The sequence below is a fragment of the Rhipicephalus sanguineus genome, chromosome 9, assembly GCF_013339695.2.
Source record: "Rhipicephalus sanguineus isolate Rsan-2018 chromosome 9, BIME_Rsan_1.4, whole genome shotgun sequence".
Lineage (NCBI taxonomy): Eukaryota > Metazoa > Arthropoda > Arachnida > Ixodida > Ixodidae > Rhipicephalus > Rhipicephalus sanguineus.
Window position 1 is genome coordinate 43799689 of NC_051184.2, and position 17108 is coordinate 43816796.

A 17108-nucleotide genomic window follows, 5' to 3' on the forward strand; every position below is an offset into this window, starting at 1 on the left:
CCGTCGGCAGTGTCGCCGCCGTCGGCCATCCCCGACTGTTGCTGTTGCTGCTGCTGTTGATTGAGCACTTGTTGCATGTACTGGTGATAGTGTTGCTCCTGTAGCTGCCGGATCAGCACGCCTTGCTGTTCAGGGTTTCCGGGAAACTGCTGCTCAGCATAGGCCTTGAACTGGTGATAGGTCTGCCGGTTCATGGCCGGTTCATGACCGGTTCATGGACGGTGCCATGGCTGCCCCGTCTTCTTCCCCTTTAATGGAATACCCTAATCCCATGATGATGATACGTATGCCCCAGATGCGGCGGCCGTTTTCTTCTGTTTTCAACAAGCACCACCGCAGCTATCTCAGCCATTTGTTTTTTTCGTCAGCTCTTATAAATTACACAATACCCATATAACGACAGGTCTTGAGTTCAATGACCCCTCTTGAGTTCACTTTTATTAGGTTATTAACTTCGAATGAAACCGCGCAATGCTTGGCATCACCATTTGCGCGCACGTGCCCTGTTTCGAATATAAATTATCGCAATCATCATCAACATCATTAAAATCGCCACTCTAACCGCTTCGCAATCTTGGTTCCAAATCCGTCATTATTTCCGTCATAAATCCAAACTGATAGTCTGACCGCTCGCTCGTTTAGCATTTTCATTTATTCCATGTTCTATTTTTAGTCAAATACCCACTGTTTTTTGTTTTTAGCTTCATAGGTCTTTACTTCAAACATCCTGCCGCCCGGTTCTTGGTCCATCCCTGTCTGTGGACGAACGCCATCACGAAGAGGATAAAATCATCATCGTCAACCACTACGGCCCCGCCCCTTTGACGAGGCATTCGAATCAGGCCAGCCGTTTGCAGCGGATCTCCGCCGGCACGGGAGCAGTGGTTAGACCCTCGGGAGGAGGTGGTCCGGGCACAAAATGAACTCGCGCACAGTGCACTGGGACCCGATGCTCTTCTTGAAAGAGGAGCCGACGCCTTCGTGTCTCATGAGGGTGAAGCGGGACATCGCCGACTTCAAGGCCGACCCGCTGCCGGGCATCTTCATCTCGCCCGAGGAGAGCGACCTCACCCAGGTCCACGCCCTCGTTGTGGGACCCGAGGGAACCCCGTACGAGGGCGGGTTCTTCCACTTCTTCATGAAGTTCCCCTCCAACTACCCGGTCAGTCCGCCCCGGGTGCGCATCATGACCACGGACGCCGGCAGGGTGCGATTCAACCCGAACCTCTACGCCAACGGAAAGGTGCGTGTTCTGTTCAACCGAGGCGAGATACGGGGTGACAATATCGGCAGATTTGGTGCAATTTTGTTTCTTGGGCTAGTTGGAATAGCATACTGTACTTTTTGGACGCGCTTGAACAACAAGGACACCGTGAGGTACGCACAAACCACAAAGGAATTCCTAGAGCGCTTTCGTTTGTGGTTTGTGCGTGTGCCTCACTGTGTCCTCGTTCTTCAAGCGCGTTCGAAAGTACAGACGGGTACACTGTTAAAGGGAACGCTCGCGAGCATGGCATGTTTGGATTTCGCTCTCTTGCAAAAGTATATTGGCTTATATTTCCATAAGATTACTGGTGGTTGACAGTGTTCATGCACTGCACTAGTCTGTCAGAAGAACCCGTCGAGAGTTCTTCTGACAGATTAGTGCAGTGTATGAACAACGTTTTCCAATGCACTAGCTGCAAGAGGGCCAGTAATATGAAAGGTGCTCCTTCGAGTGTTCCCTTTAACAGTGGACCGTACCGTACATTGGCGTAGTCGTTATCTGAGAGTTTAACCAAGGAGCGGACGATGCATGCAGGAAACGTAATGATTCGTTTCGGCGACATCAAGGCAGTGAATCGAATCGAATTCAATTAAGGGAGTGTAGAAGAGGTTGGAAAGACGCGATCATAAGGATGGCATAGAAATCTTGCAGCTTTTTTTAATCGCAGTTTCGCCGCAAGGGCAAAGCAACGAAGGCGATAGCAACAAATTGTAATGTTATACGAAGTAAGGCTAGCAGCTAACTCTTTTAGATCCGATCTCGCGTAACTCTACAAAACGCTGGTGTAAGGAAGTACGGCCGCTCCAGGCAGCGAAGTGGTTTTCGTGCTGTCTGTCGTCTGAACGCGAAGTAAGCGGGCCGTTTGCGTATGTCTGCCGAGACATACGGCGCCCGCGCCAGCGCTATCGACCGCACCCTGATCGAGGTTCGCATTTAGCAGAGCGTTCAGCTGAACGATTAATTGGGCTAGTTGGTGATTGTTCATGATTTCTTCTTGCGCTTCGTATTACGAGACGGACTACAGGTCAGGTGGTGCGCCAACTCACGACTAACCATGAACAAAGTTCGCGGATGGTGCTCCAGCGACGCAGCACCCCTGCCCCCTACCCACCTCCGTCTCATTTGCTCCTTCGCCCAACGAAAGACGCGCGGGACGTTCCCTCGCTGTTTGAGGAGCAATCGACGGCAGGCCTCGCACGCTGGGCGGTGTTATCGCATGCGCCCTCCGTGCGACGGAGGTGGCCGGCTCGTTTTATCTCTGCTTCAGCCGCGTTCGTCGCCAGCGCTCACCCGCTTTTGATCGCGGGTAGAAATGCGATGAGAGGGGCGATGTTATCGATTTGGACTTTATATAGAAAATGACGGCGACGGCAAGAACCCGTCGAGAGTGACCATATGGTTGCTATCGCAATAAAATTGTTTCTAGTCTGCTCATTTCGCACTGCTTATAAGGGTTCCGGATTACAGTTGCGTAGTCAAGAGCAGGACAAATTAGCGATATCCACAAAAGATGCTTAGCATCCTTTGGAGAGTAGGTTAGTGAACGACGCACCTACTGTTTTTAACACATTTTCACATATATAATCAATGTTCTCACCACGGCTTACTTAAGCTAGCGCAGGCTGAAGATGGTTAACTTATTGGTAATAAGCTGTTAAGACACCAGGGGCCGTATTCTGAAACGATCGCATTCGGCGCCAGTGACGCTTTGCGTGACGTCGTTTCCCCTCTGCCCAATGCCCGAAAAGAGTGTACATACCTGCCGTTTCTCGACGATCTTATCAGCGCGCACTGAAAGCAATGTTATGGTGATAACTCCAACTCGCGAATGTGGCTACAGTGCTGTCCTCAGTTAACTCAGTCGAGTGACAAATACTTGTCTATTCGAACAGGTGTGCCTCAGCATACTCGGCACCTGGGACGGCCCACCCTGGAGTCCAGCCCAGTGCATCGGCAGCGTCCTGGTCTCGATACAATCGCTGCTCAACGAGGATCCCTTCTACAACGAGCCGGGAACCAGACCCGGTATGATGTCGGATATGGCCAGGAGGTACAAAGAACGCGTGCAGCACGACGCCGTCCGAGTGGCCATCTGCGATGCGGTCCAAGGCTGCCTGAAGGACGAGCCTCCAATGCCCCGCGACCTGGCCGAGACCGTGCTGAAGACGTTCGCGGAGTCGTACGACAAGTACGAGCAGCTGCTTCGATCCCTGATTGAGCAGTCGAAGCAAAAGACAACCACGTGGACTCAGTGCCTGGAACGTATTATAATGCCGGCTACACCCACGATCCAGTACGAACCGCTGCTCACACGACTTCAGGAGCTGCATAAGAGGGTGAAGGAGAGGGCTGAAGCTCAGGCCGCTGCTCAAGCCGGTGGTCAAGACTGAGACCGAGCCAGTTTTTGGCTGCTGCATGTGGAAAGCACCTTCTTCAATCGTAAAACGAAACGTCACAAAATTAAATGTTTTATTACAACAATAGTCGCAACTGTACAAGCGGGTGAAGGACAGGACTAAAGCTCAGCCCGGTACTCAAGCCGGTGCTCAAGCCCGAGATCGAGCCAGTTGTTAGCTGCTGAATGTAGAAAGCACCTTCTTTAATCGCAAAACAAAGCGTCGCAAAATTAAAAGTTTCATTGTATCAGTAGTCAATGGGCTACCAAGAGTGTAATATACCATACATGTGCGTCATGTCCGCGTCTCTATTAAATTCGGCCGCGAATTTGTGTCGACCAATCAAACTGGCCAATGAAAGCTCATGTATGTCTCGTTTAAAAAAAAAAACAAGTAAAACTACTTTTCATGCCTTTCTCAAACCTATAATATATTTTCAGTGATGTCTCATAATATGCTGATAATTATCTCTGTGCTACATATTGAACGAGCTCCATGTGCAAAGACTGTTGCAATGTGTGCGTACAATGTAGAATATGCAAAGCGCATGTGCTACAAGAGTTTGAGTGCTACAAGTATAAAGCTTTCCCTTAATATTCACGTTAAAGCGTTTTAGGGGCGAAGCTCCTTATAGCATCACCTGGTCGGTCGTCGCTCCATGCGGCGTGTCCCCGCCGTCGCGTCTCCCGTATCATTCAATAGATGGCGCTGTTCCATAGATATGCATGCAAACTGGGTGACGATATACTAGATGGCACTGTCCCATAGAGATGTGTGCAATATGTGTGCAAAAAAAAGAAAAAAAAGAAAAAAAAGCAGCGGCACCCTGCACGCTAGATGGCGTGCAGTAATCAAAGCGGCGTATCGCTTTGATTACTGCTGGGCGAAACCACTGAACATTTCACGGTGTAACCATAGAGAAAGAAAAAAAAGTTAAGAGTGGACACTCCCATAGACCCCAGCGGCCCAATCGACCCTAGCGCACCTGGTGGTTGGTGAGAGCAAGTGGCCTGCGCTTCCTGTTTCGGTTTCACTGGCGCGAATTTTGAATTACTGTGCGTAACCGACGTTTGGCTACGGCGAAAGTTACTTATTTCTTCGGCCAAATGGCAAAGCTATTGTTTGTCGTTTTCAATTAGCGATTCCCTATTTTGTATAATTCAATGGTTCGTGCGAATTGATGTCGTGACGTAATTTTTATTTCATTTAGGTTATAATAGAAAGAGATGCAGGAAATCATAATTCACTACGGCTTCATTATCGCGCTTGCGTTTTTCTTTTGGAACAAGCGGTCAATCTATATATCAATCAAAGACACAGCGTATCCGCAATGTTTTTATTACAAGGCACGGTAGAGGCTGAGCATATAAAAAGCACAAAATGAGAACAGCACCGCACAGAAATGCAAGACAGACAACAAATGCATCTCGGCTTACAAATAAATTGTAACAAATACAGAGAGAACGCAGACAACGCACACATCGCTAGAGTTGGCAGAAGCTGGTGAAGTATGACACACTGGGCCGTAAGGATCTCTGGCAAAAACCCAGCGCACAAAGTTGAAGAAGGAAGAAGTCAAATACACATAACAATCAAGTCGCGAGTCACGACTGCGTTTCACCGAAATATAGCACTGAAAAAAAAAGAGCGTACAGAAACCACAGGACACAATATACCAGAAAAGCCAGGATTTATTCGTGGTCCGAGGCTTCGGGAAACGCGCCGTGAAGCATGCGAGGACCAGCGAACGCTCCTCAATGTTTCGCACCGAGCTCAGCGCAGAGACGCTCGCATCGGTGGCAGACGCAGCACGCGTCGCCTTGGCTTGACGCATACGTTGCACAAAGTTCACGTCTAGCTGCCGCATAGAGCCGCAAACTGTTTTTTTTAGCGAACATCGCCGTCCTTACAACCTTCAGAAAAAGGTTATAACTGCGCGAATAAGACACCGGGTCAGAAACACGCACACACACGAAGAGCAACGTGTGTGTGTGTGTGCGAGCTTCTATGTTACTTACGTGATGTCTTATTCGCGCAGTTGTAACCTCTTTTTGAATGAATGATCCAACTACCCAACATCATCTCATTCTACAAGCTTCTCTTGCAAACGTGCCTCACCTGTTGCCTCACACACGAAAACACCGACGCAGCCGACGTGGACGAAACCTTCCCGCTGTCATGCATGGGTTTGTCGCTTTGAGATGGTGTTTATGACAGTACGGCTGAATGAAAATAACCAAGTGAGGTGTGTTGAGTAAATTGTTTTTATGTATAAAGAACCTGTCAACTTTGGGCGTATAATTATTATTTTGTAAAAACAATTCTGTTGGATTGACGACAACTTACTTCTTTTTTCGCGCTTGCGTCCTCTGGCGTTTGGTGAGAGCACTAGTTCGTTACGTAGTCGTGACGTACTTCCTGAGGCCAGATTTCGCGGAGTGTCCTCTCTTAACTTTTGTTTTTCTCTATGGTGTAACCATGATTGCTTCAGGAGCTTCGCCCAAGCTCTTCATCATTCACCCGTGGATATGCTGTAATTTTAAAGACGATAGTCTTTCTTGGAGAACTTAAACGCAGAAATTTTGGTCTGTCTTTCTGTCTTTCTGTTTGTCGGCACGTCCCTCGATTCAGCCACTCGGCCAAAGTTGAACCACTTGCCCAAGGGCCAGCCGTCTTGAACTGGTGCGGCTGTTCATACTTGTGAACGTTGTCGATCAAAAAGTAAATATCATGCATATCTGAGGTGCAACATCACTAGGCAAGTATTAGGTGGCGTGTTCCTTTAATAGAAAATGCATACATGCGTAATTTTAAGGACCCTAGTTTCTTAAGCTGCGCTGAAAATGCATAAGAATGGAAGCTTGAGCGAGTTGGTATGCGTTCATCTTTGTTGAAACAGCGCTCACTAAACGACGACGAAGTAAAAGAAGGCACAGGACAGGCAGCGCCTGTCCTGTGCCTTCTTTTACTTCGTCGTCGTCTAGTGAGCGCTGTTTCAACAAAGCTGAAAATGCGACTGCGCTGACATTTGCCTTCCTCCGTGCCCTTCGCACGAGCTCATTGTTGTGTTTCGGTTTCGGTTCTGTATTGCACTGTACGAATGCCATGGGTTGGTGTTGCAAAACTTTAGTTTTGAGAAGGCCAAGAAGGTGAAAAAAAAATATTTAAAAAATGAAAAAGCAGCGTTGTGGGCGGCCTTCAGGCTGCCGGTTGTGGGCGCCGCTCTGGCGTTCCTGTTTTACCCAGGCGACGTGTAAATAAAAGAGTATGTGGAGAGTACTCGTTGAGTGCGGACGTTTCTCTGCTTCAGCGCTTCGCGCCAAACCGCGTTTTCGGGCTGGCTGGCGTCCCCGGCGGTCGCGTTGGTCACCGCCGGTCTTCGCCTGCTGCTGCGCCGGGACTACCAGCACGCAACACAGCACTCATGTTTCCCGACGTATTGCCAGATGGCGTCCATATCTCACACAGCGCCTCTTCTATCGTCTTTACACGACATTTGCAGCGAAGCACGCAGATACGCGGCCAATTTTTTTTTTCTTTAACCCTTCCAGCCATGAAATTTTTATTTTTGTCCGATACCTTTTTAGTACGTATTTTCCTAATAGTTACGGTCTCAGAAAACTAAAAACAAAAAATTGAGCCATTGGTGTAAGCATTTATAGATTTACAGACATGACGTGAAATTAGGTCATCAGGGCTCAGTGGTCATGAAATGAAAAAAAAATGGCTTCTTTACTCCTGCTACTCACTAGAGTACACAAAATTTGAACCAACGTCGTATTTGGGAGCGTGGAAGTCCTTGAAACAACTTCAGGACTTCGTCCCGAAAACGGCGCCTACCCGCCACAGCTTGCCCACCTCGGCGTCACCCGTGACTGCGGTCAAGTTTGTTGTTCTTTGCGGCTCCCAACATCGCAAAAATGCCACAATGGTGGTGTCGATTGCAGTGAGGATGGTTGAAATACTCCCCCAAGATATAGCAGCTTTGGTTTAGTTTCTGAGGTGCTAGGAGAAATTTTGTGTGGTGTCGTCAATTGACGACGCCAGGGCAGAAAGGGTTAAATTTCCTTCTGGTTTGCGTACTGTGTAATGAGCAGCGTAATCATTTTTATAATTAACATTTCATAGGTTTCACTCCTGGCTGTCAGACATGCAAGTCCGGGGTGAAGGCCTCGTGAGGAGACATACGCGTCTCCTTTTGCCCTACCTCGTGGACATATTTCACATTGTATATGTATGTCTCAAATAAACAAATTGATTGAAGTTGATTGATTATCGCCGTCTACAACGTACTCAGTTATTGCCTCCGAGTGAAAACTTCATTTCTGAGTGTATGTCAAATATTTCCTCGACTAGACCCAGGCGATCAGCGAGACAATTTCATTTTTTCGTGCAAGACTATTTCTCTTGTTTTTATTTTCGCACCCACTTGAACGTCTTTAAATCTTTCGGAACAAGCCAAGGCGAGTGTTTCGGCTACGTACCCGTGTTCTACCACAGACCACAGCTTCGAAATAAACACTATATGAATGTCTTGCAGTGGGAGGAGTCTCCTTAACGCACGTAATATTGCGTGGCAGAAGCGTAGAATCGCTTCGGGCATCAAAACATGCGAATTGCTTTCAAGGCGGAATGTTGGGCTAGTTGGTAACGTGAATAATAGGACATCTTTACTAGCGAAAAGGACGTGGACGAGAAGAAGGAATACAGGACAACGCTAGCGTTGTCCTGTACTCCTTTTTCTCGTCCACGTCCTTCTCGCTAGTAAACATGTCCTACTAAGTGAATTGCGCAGCGATTGGGTGAAGGTCCGCTCATTACAAAGCGTTCAGACATATTTAATCATCATCAGCTGCAAAAGCAACAAAGTGAGCAGCTGCGTAGGTTCGCGCGTTGCCTTACGGACGCGTAGTGGGGCCCTTCGCTGATTCGAAAAAGGAAGGAATATGACGTGAGGAAGAGGACGAATTATGGATGAACTGCTCAACTGTACTTGCAGTAGGCATTCTAGGATAGTTTGAAACGGCCAAAGTTACGCGCACAGACGTTCGTTCCCTAGCGGCACGGTTGAGGCATGCATCGAGAACCGCGAAGCCAGGCTAGGAGTTGAGAAGGCGATGCGCGCGAGGTCCGATTACGAGCGATCGCGTTCTACTATTCAAGGCGAAGCTCAAGCGTCCTCCAAGTTCTGAGCTGTTCATCCAAGGTGGGCGGCATCCTGGACTTGGGTGACCGCCCACCTTGTACGACTATGCCGTCGGCTCTCTCCCCCTCGCACTGAAAAGCTGCAAGACATGCTCGGTGCTAATTCAACGCCTATTATGACCGTCATTCCCATCGCTCGAGAACAGCCGCTCGAAACAAATGAAGATTGGTCATACAATTAAGTTATAGTATTAACTACACATAGAAGAACCGAGCGTTGGGCCAGTTGGTAATCCATGGTGAAGTGCATTTTGCGCAAAAAACAGGGACAAGAAAGGACGAAAGAACACGAAACAAGCGCAGGCTATCAACTAGAAATTTTATTGTCCGAAACACGCATTTGTATTGTGCAAAGACACGTGGTTAAGATTAAAGGTTGGCGGTTAGCTAATCAATTTCAAGTTTGTGAAAGCTCACTGACAGCTTTGCCACACACACCTCACCTGACTTATGAATGAAGGAGGCCTCAGCAATCTCTCGCGCGGTCTTTTCTTTGAGCCTTGACAACACTTCGGTTTCATTTAGTAAATGGTGACACAGTATTTATAATGTACGCAGAGATTAGAAGATGGCAGCCCCTTCAACGAGGTTATGTGGTCCATTAATCGGTTATTGAAACAACGTCCGGTTCGAGCAATGTTACACCTATTACACCTCCCACATGACAGGCGAATACGATAGACTGTCCCCTTTCCACACTCGACTAACCCGTGCCTGTGCTTCACGTCACACTTAGTGCGTTTTTTTCGTGTCACTCTCAATTTTCCTTTCAGCTGCTGCTCAGATGAGCTTGCCGTCGGTGAGCTTGCATAAACTTGAAATTGATTATCTAACCCCAGCATTTAATCTTAGCCACGTGTCTTTGCACTATATAGTATGTGTGCTTTCGACAATAAAATTTCAAGCTGATATTATGCGCTTGTTTCGTGTCTTTTTCTTCCTTTCTTGTCCCTGGTTTCTTGCGCAAAATGCACTTCGCAATTGACTATACAGCTGTCAGCCGCCAAACCGAGCTTAATTCTTCCACTCCTCGGGCTGGGTAACGCTGGCTATCAGTTGTTACAAAAAATGCATTTAAGTAATGCATGTGTTCTGGGAGCATAGCGTGCAGACGTGAACAATATAAAATGGAACAGTGAAATCACCTTTTAAACGTCATAGTGGCTAAACTGCTAGCGCGGAAGTCTTCACAACACGAAATGCTCAAGCGGAAAGGCGTCTCTCGCAATTGAGTGCGTCGCATTCATATCGGTACATTACAAGCAATCCTTACTTAAAGACGAGTTCGGTGTTCCAGCTCATATTGCCCACGACTGTATACGTCTTTTGTCTTCTTCAACAGCATCAACACGGTCAGCGTTAGCGTCGTTCAGTGCGCAGCTCAGTCGAACAAAGAGCGCTCAGGTAACAGGTGTCCGCCTTATACTACTGCGCTTGTGCATCACTTCATGAAATTCTTTGCACATTACGGCGGCTCATTTTAGGGAGTTTGCCGCAGATTTCTCTGCCTCCAAGGCAGGTTGTGTTCTCTGGGCAAAGTTACTGATTTAACCTCAAGGAGGACAATCCAAGAGTGTTGCATTTCTGAACTAGTGAAACCATAGAACATAGCATGTATCCTGGGGTTTAGCAGCCCCCTCCTCCCCATTCCATGCGTTACAAAACGAACTTCGCAACAAGATCAAAAGATGCTCCGCGAGTTCTGTAAAGAAAGAAGTACGCGTTCGAGTGGTTTGAAAACAATTAGCTTGGATGACTCATTGAAGAGTTCAAGACAAAATTTCTGCATAGCTGGTGAGAAATTTTCGTTCGACGTCGCGAAAATTGTCCTCGTTCGCTCGCGTCGTCGTCGACGTCGCCGTGCAGTTCTGACACCGCGAGCGCCACTCGACGGCTCAGGAGAGCGTACAGAGCTGTTGCGTCGACGCGCACGAGAAGGCCTTGTCGAACGACCCGAGTAACTGCAGGGGAGCCCGACAGCTCGCAGGTCCTCCATTCTGCACGGCGCAGTCCTGGAGGAAATACGCCACGCAGGCTTTGAGTACGAGACTCAGAGAATGAGAAAGAAAGAGATAGATAGATAGATAGATAGATAGATAGATAGATAGATAGATAGATAGATAGATAGATAGATAGATAGATAGATAGATAGATAGATAGATAGATAGATAGATAGATAGATAGATAGATAGATAGATAGTTGACAGACAGACAGACAGACAGACAGACAGACAGACAGATAGATAGATAGATAGATAGATAGATAGATAGATAGATAGATAGATAGATAGATAGATAGATAGATAGATAGATAGATAGATAGATAGATAGATAGACAGACAGACAGACAGACAGACAGACAGACAGACAGACAGACAGATAGATAGATAGATAGATAGATAGATAGATAGATAGATAGATAGATAGATAGATAGATAGATAGATAGATAGATAGATAGATAGATAGATAGATAGATAGATAGATAGATAGATAGATGAGACAGTGTGCAGACTGGTCGACTTTTTATACCAGCGTTCGTCCGTTCGTCCAGCACCACCTACTCCACCTCTCCGAGAATCCGTTGGTGGCTTAGGGGGCCCTTTAATGAAACACTGTGGGCGCATTCTTTGGGAAACCAAGCCAAACATAACTTTCGATCGTGATAACTACGTCTACAAGGGCTAACCTGAGCCAATTTTTTTTCGGTATGTAACGTAATTCGCATTTTCCGGGTTCGTTATAAGCGGGCTCGACTATAGGTGGCATTGTGGCAGAACATCACATACAGCGGGACCGTGAACACACAGGACACAGAACTATCAGTTGTTCAGATGACAGTCAGCGCTGTCTCCTGTGTTCACCGTCCCGTTTTTTTTCGCTGTTCTGCCACAATGTTCATGAACTAACTAGCCCACATAGGAACCCTTGTATTGGTGGCAAGTGCACGTGGCCTTACCGTGAGGCAGCCCACCGTGTAGACCATCCTGAGCGGGTTGAGAGAGGGGAGTCGGGGTAGCCGCGGGTCTGCACTCGCGTTCGTCGCGTCGAACACCACTCTGACGCACTCGTACGCCAGGAGGTTTTCGAACACACCGTCGGTCGGCGAGCCATGCGGCGAACGGCACTCTGCAGGCACAGTGCTGGCGTTGGTGACACCGGCTTTGAGGTACCTGCACGCCCAAATCACACGTACGCACTCTAAAAAGTGTTTGCACCATATTGGGTCTTCATGACACGAAAGTGTTTTATGCCGGGGTCCACCAAGATTTCAATAACGTCGTTACCGTCACGGAAGTGACGTCGGTAAAATGCACGCGAACAGATGACAAAAAAAAGGAACGGAAATTGAAGCGTCGTTGATATGGATCACCTGGGAGTCGAACCCACATCTTGGTACGCAACGATACGTGCCGGGCTCTCTACCTACTGCGCTACCGACAATAATGCACGTGGTTTCACAAACGCGCCTTAAATCTCTCACGACTTCTCACTCTCATAGATTGGCGGGGGCGGGGTCGCCGCCTAGGAGAGGTGAAGTATCGGTATAACGCTGTCGTATTACATCAATTTCTATGATGGAGGGATCAACAATGTTTTGTTTTTTTGTTTGTTTCACAACAGCGATCGCCATATGGCTTGCTTTCGCTTCCTTCTTTGAAAATTCGGCGCTCGACGCTTTCCTCTCTTAATCAAGTCCCTTATAGAGTGCTAGATATAGCCAGGAAGCTAGACCTTTTTTGTCTAGTTTCCTCGCTATATCTAGCATTTCATCCGGGACCTGATTAAGAGCGTATCAAGAATGAAATGTCACGCTGACAGCGCGCACACCGTTGGTGACCTGGAAGTACCGGGCGCGCGGCGATATCGCAAGGATAGCCCCGAACGAAAGATGGATTACGATTATTGCAGTGTGATAGAAGAGACGCCCGAAAATACGCACTATTCAGTGCATTATTAAAGACAATGCTAACGCATTCCTTTCGCACTTACCGCTAAAGTGACAGTGAGAGTTTATATTGAACCTCCACAATCTGAAGAAACAAGAGCAAAGTATAGAGACACATCGCAATCGCAGCGCGAGGGTTCGTTCTAATAACTTTTGTAAGAAACAGCAGTACAGACAAAGCCCCCCCCCCCCCTCCCACACACACACAGTTTTTATTTTCCGGAAAACGCCTTCCTGATCTCCAACTCCTTATCCTAACGTATCGATATCAGTTGACGACGGTAAATGTTACAGGTCGTGTAAACGGGGATACAAGCAAGAAGCATGCGCGCACACACACACACACAACACACATCAGGCCCGTAGCCAGGAATTTTTTTCGGGGGGGGGGCACTTGCTGAAAACCTTGACTATTTGAGGAAAACACATTTTCATTATTCAGTTTCGGTAAAAACACGTACTTCACCAAAATTTGGGGGGAGGGGGGGTGGCTAGGGGCCCCCCCTGGCTACGGGCCTGACATACATACATAACGTATTTTTTTGCGTATTACCCGCTCCTGAATATAATGCCACGTGCGTTTCTTATTATCACTTTTTCTCTATTCGGTTTTCGCCCACAAAGACCGTCAGCAACGCTCGGCGCGAACCGCGCCTCATTGTTCGAGGAGCTTCGCGATTATTGTAGATCGTTTTGTTAACATTGCGCGCAAGACGCGAACACTCGAGCTTATTCTAGAACTTGCGCGACAACCAGCGATAACGCTGGAATATTCGACGACACGTGTATCAATTCCGACGCGCTTCACCGCTTGTCAGTTTTTCGGCGGTCGACGCTCTATTCGCCGCTATCAGTGTACGCTGTGCATCATTGTATTGCTGTAGTTTGACTTTCAGTTTCCCGACCACAAATTTGGCCAAATAAAGAGTTTAATCTCGGAAGCGCTGACTGCTGCCTTTGTAGACGTCACGACCACGTGACAATAACGTGCACCCCAACTACATACCACGGAAAAATAATAGAGAAAAAATTTTCCGCGTATTGCCATGAAACCGCCTTCCTTGCATTACGGTGAACCAGTGCCTGAAGCCAACTTGCGCGTTCAAATTCGCGTATAACAGACAGCCCGACTTTTAGCGCCGAATGTTTTGTATATGTTGTGCGGGTTATACGAGAGAAAATGCGGCGCACGCACGCACGCACGCACGCGTACACACACACACACACACACACACACACACACACACACACACACACACACACACACACACACACACACACACACACACACACACACACACACGCGCGCGCGCACGATTTCTAGTGTCCCCGTTTATACGCGCCTCAATATTACTCGATGACGTCACACCGACAAGACCGCACTACAGCACTATTGACCTGGTGACGAGGCGCCTAGCGATTAGGTGGCCGAGTCCTCCTAGATTGGCGGCCGCCGGTCCGTCCGACGCGTAGAAGGGCACCGCGAGAAGCGGCACGGGAACGAGCACCATGCCGTTGGCGGCCACTTCGACGTCGCCGTCGAGCGGATCGAAGTGCAAGTCGTGCGGGGAGACGCGCTTACGCCAGGCCTCCGCCGTCGAGAGCCAGTCCTCGAAGAACGATCCGCGAGGCGTCGGAAACGACGCGTAGAAGGCGTCCAGGAGCTTTACGCTGTCCACGTACGGCGGCATGCCGACGGCCACCAGCGGCGGAGACGTCGAGAACGCCGACAGCCACTGCTTTCTGCGAGTTACGAACAGAACTCCGAGGACGGCTCAGGCATTTTACCGCGCGGCATTGACCATGTATATGTATAATCGTCACCTACCTCGCGTACTTTCCGCTGTTCCGGCGCTTCACGGTCATAAACGGCGCGTGCGCTATCAGCGTGACATGGCATTCTTGATAGGAAATTGGCGAGAGCCGGGTTTTCAAGAAACGGAAACGCGAGGAAGCCAGATGATGGTCATTGTTTGGGGACAAATAGACGCCCTGTTTACGCTCTGTCTCTCTCCTTTTTTTTTTTTTAGAGTGTTCGATACCAAAGCCGGATCAGGTGAGCCGGATCAGGTTCCACAGGGGTGGTCGCCTCAATATGGTATAACGCACGCGGTTCTCTTCCCGATGGTTCGCAACGTTTCAGCGCCACGCTATATCTGATAATACACAAAATCTAAGTGGCGTCACTATGATGTCACATGAGATGACATCACCAAATGACGTCATCACGAAACTGTTGCGTTGTCAGAGGTGTGCCGGTTCCGGAGGCAGTGTAAAACCAAGTGAGCTGCAAAAAGCTTGCAGTGCTTCCGGAGGCAGTGCAAAAACCACGGTAGGTAAAGAAAGCTTTTGGTATGTGGGAGCAAGGATCGATACATCAATTGAGAGGGGAAAAAAATCCAGACAGCTCCACTTCGCGAACACTGTCGAAACAGCGAAACCGATGTCCCTCCTTCATCAGGCTATAATCGTATACTTCTATGTTTTAGGGGCGAAGCTCCTTATAGCGGCACCCGTTCGTCCTCGTCGTAGTAGTGTGTAACCAGTCTTAAAAACGGACCCCTACTTCCCCTACGTAACCGTTGTAGCCGCGGTACAACAAGTTGTGATGATGACGTCGTAGCCGCCATTTTTGTTTTGACGCGCTCCGCCGCTGCGCTGTTGGTTCTCAAGGAAATCGTCGCCAACAGACGACGATGAGGAGGACGACGACAACGAGGACGATGATGGCGACGACATCGCGCAGCACGTGCGGCAAGCGTGCGAATGCGAGGAGACGACGCGAACAGCGCGGAGTGCGTCACACTTCCGTGTGCTGACGATCGAGCGCTGCAGCCGCTAGGTGTGATAGTTTGCACCCGGAGGCTTGTCGTTTTTGAAACCGAAACTGACACTGGTCGGTAATGAGGAGCCTGTATTAATTATCTGTCGCGCGCTGCAGCAAACGATGTGCCGTGTTACGACTAACAGGCCCCCAGCAACACATTGCAGCAAAAAAACGCGAGGCCAACATTTTTGTGTCAGTACCCCTTTAAAAACGGAGGAGGCGTGCACACATGAAGGCTCCCTAAAGACAATGCGCTGCGACAGTACGTGATATGTATCGCCCTCTTCTCTCCTACGCTTCCCCCTCTTTCTCCTCTCCTACGGAAGATTCACGATTTACCGATGAACCTCCGCAGCTTCGCCCACTCATCATCATTCACTCCGTGGATATGCTGTGATTTTTTCAAGTCTTCGCTTCGTTGGCGCTTAGCTTCGGCCTCTCTTGCGCGAACATCGCGGTTGGCTCGGCGACGACACGCTCGTCTTCGCGTCATCTCTCGCTGACGCGCACGTCGGGCGGCTTCTTCATCGGGAGAACGAGAAATGTTTACCATTCTGAAAGCGCGAACTCCTTAACATTGACACTGACACGCTCTTTTATACTCCACAGAGCTTCATCCTCACCCTATCTTGGCGCGTTTCTCGAATGTTCACCCTTCCTCCGAGCCTCGACGTCCTTCGCCCTCGCCTCTCGAAGCGTGCACGGCGTAGCCCTCCCCTTCCTACCAAGCCGCACTCTCGCCACACGGCGAGGTCACGTGATCGTCGCTACGCCGACACCGGACACGAAAGCCTCGACTAAGAATAGCTTCGCCGTTAAATGAAGATGGCTCACAGTTAATCATAAGTTTACCAACACACACGGTGCAAGTGCCACTCTCAGACATCTAAGCCTTGCATCAGGGTCGCTTTACTTTTCCGTTCGCTATCCATTGCCAGCCCTGCGGACGTGAAATCCCATTGGACGAAAGCGCTGAAACGACCACCCCTGCGAGCAGGGAATGAACACGCCAAGCGCGCAATTCATAAACACGAATGCCCATGGTCACAAAGTGCGGCGTCGGTGAAATGCGGGTCACTATACTATGGCCACGAAAGGTAGCTATCATTGAGGACTGATATGCCGCCTGGCAATCAGATGTTGTGCGGCAAGGTCACTTCTAGTTCACGCAGGGGCCATGTTCATCACATGACGCCCTACACAACATGGATGGCAAAGCATGGCATGAACATCCGGTGCCCTTTGATTGGCGGTATCTGCTTGCAGAATTCACAGCATTCGCACGCATAGGCGTGCGCACGGAAAGGGGGGGGAGGAGTCATTGAAGCTCCCCCTCCCCCAACCCTCTTACGGTTGGTCGAGTCCGAAAGCAATTTAGCTTCGCAACGGATGCAAAACTGAAAATGAGACGATGTCGTGTTTTTCACAACGGCCTGATTTTGATGCCCGGCTTCCCGGGGGTAACC

The 17108-nt window shown here is 48.9% G+C and overlaps 1 protein-coding gene across 1 annotated transcript; it reads left to right on the plus strand.

Annotated features, from left to right (window-relative positions):
- The first annotated feature begins 836 nt into the window (after nucleotides 1-836).
- LOC119404123 (ubiquitin-conjugating enzyme E2 Z) lies at nucleotides 837-4193 on the plus strand. Its single transcript, XM_037670726.1, has 2 exons — nucleotides 837-1243; nucleotides 3160-4193. Exons 1-2 carry the CDS (start codon nucleotides 920-922, stop codon nucleotides 3655-3657), a joined length of 822 nt encoding a protein of 273 aa, XP_037526654.1. The 5' UTR covers nucleotides 837-919; the 3' UTR covers nucleotides 3658-4193.
- Nucleotides 4194-17108: the final 12915 nt, after the last annotated feature.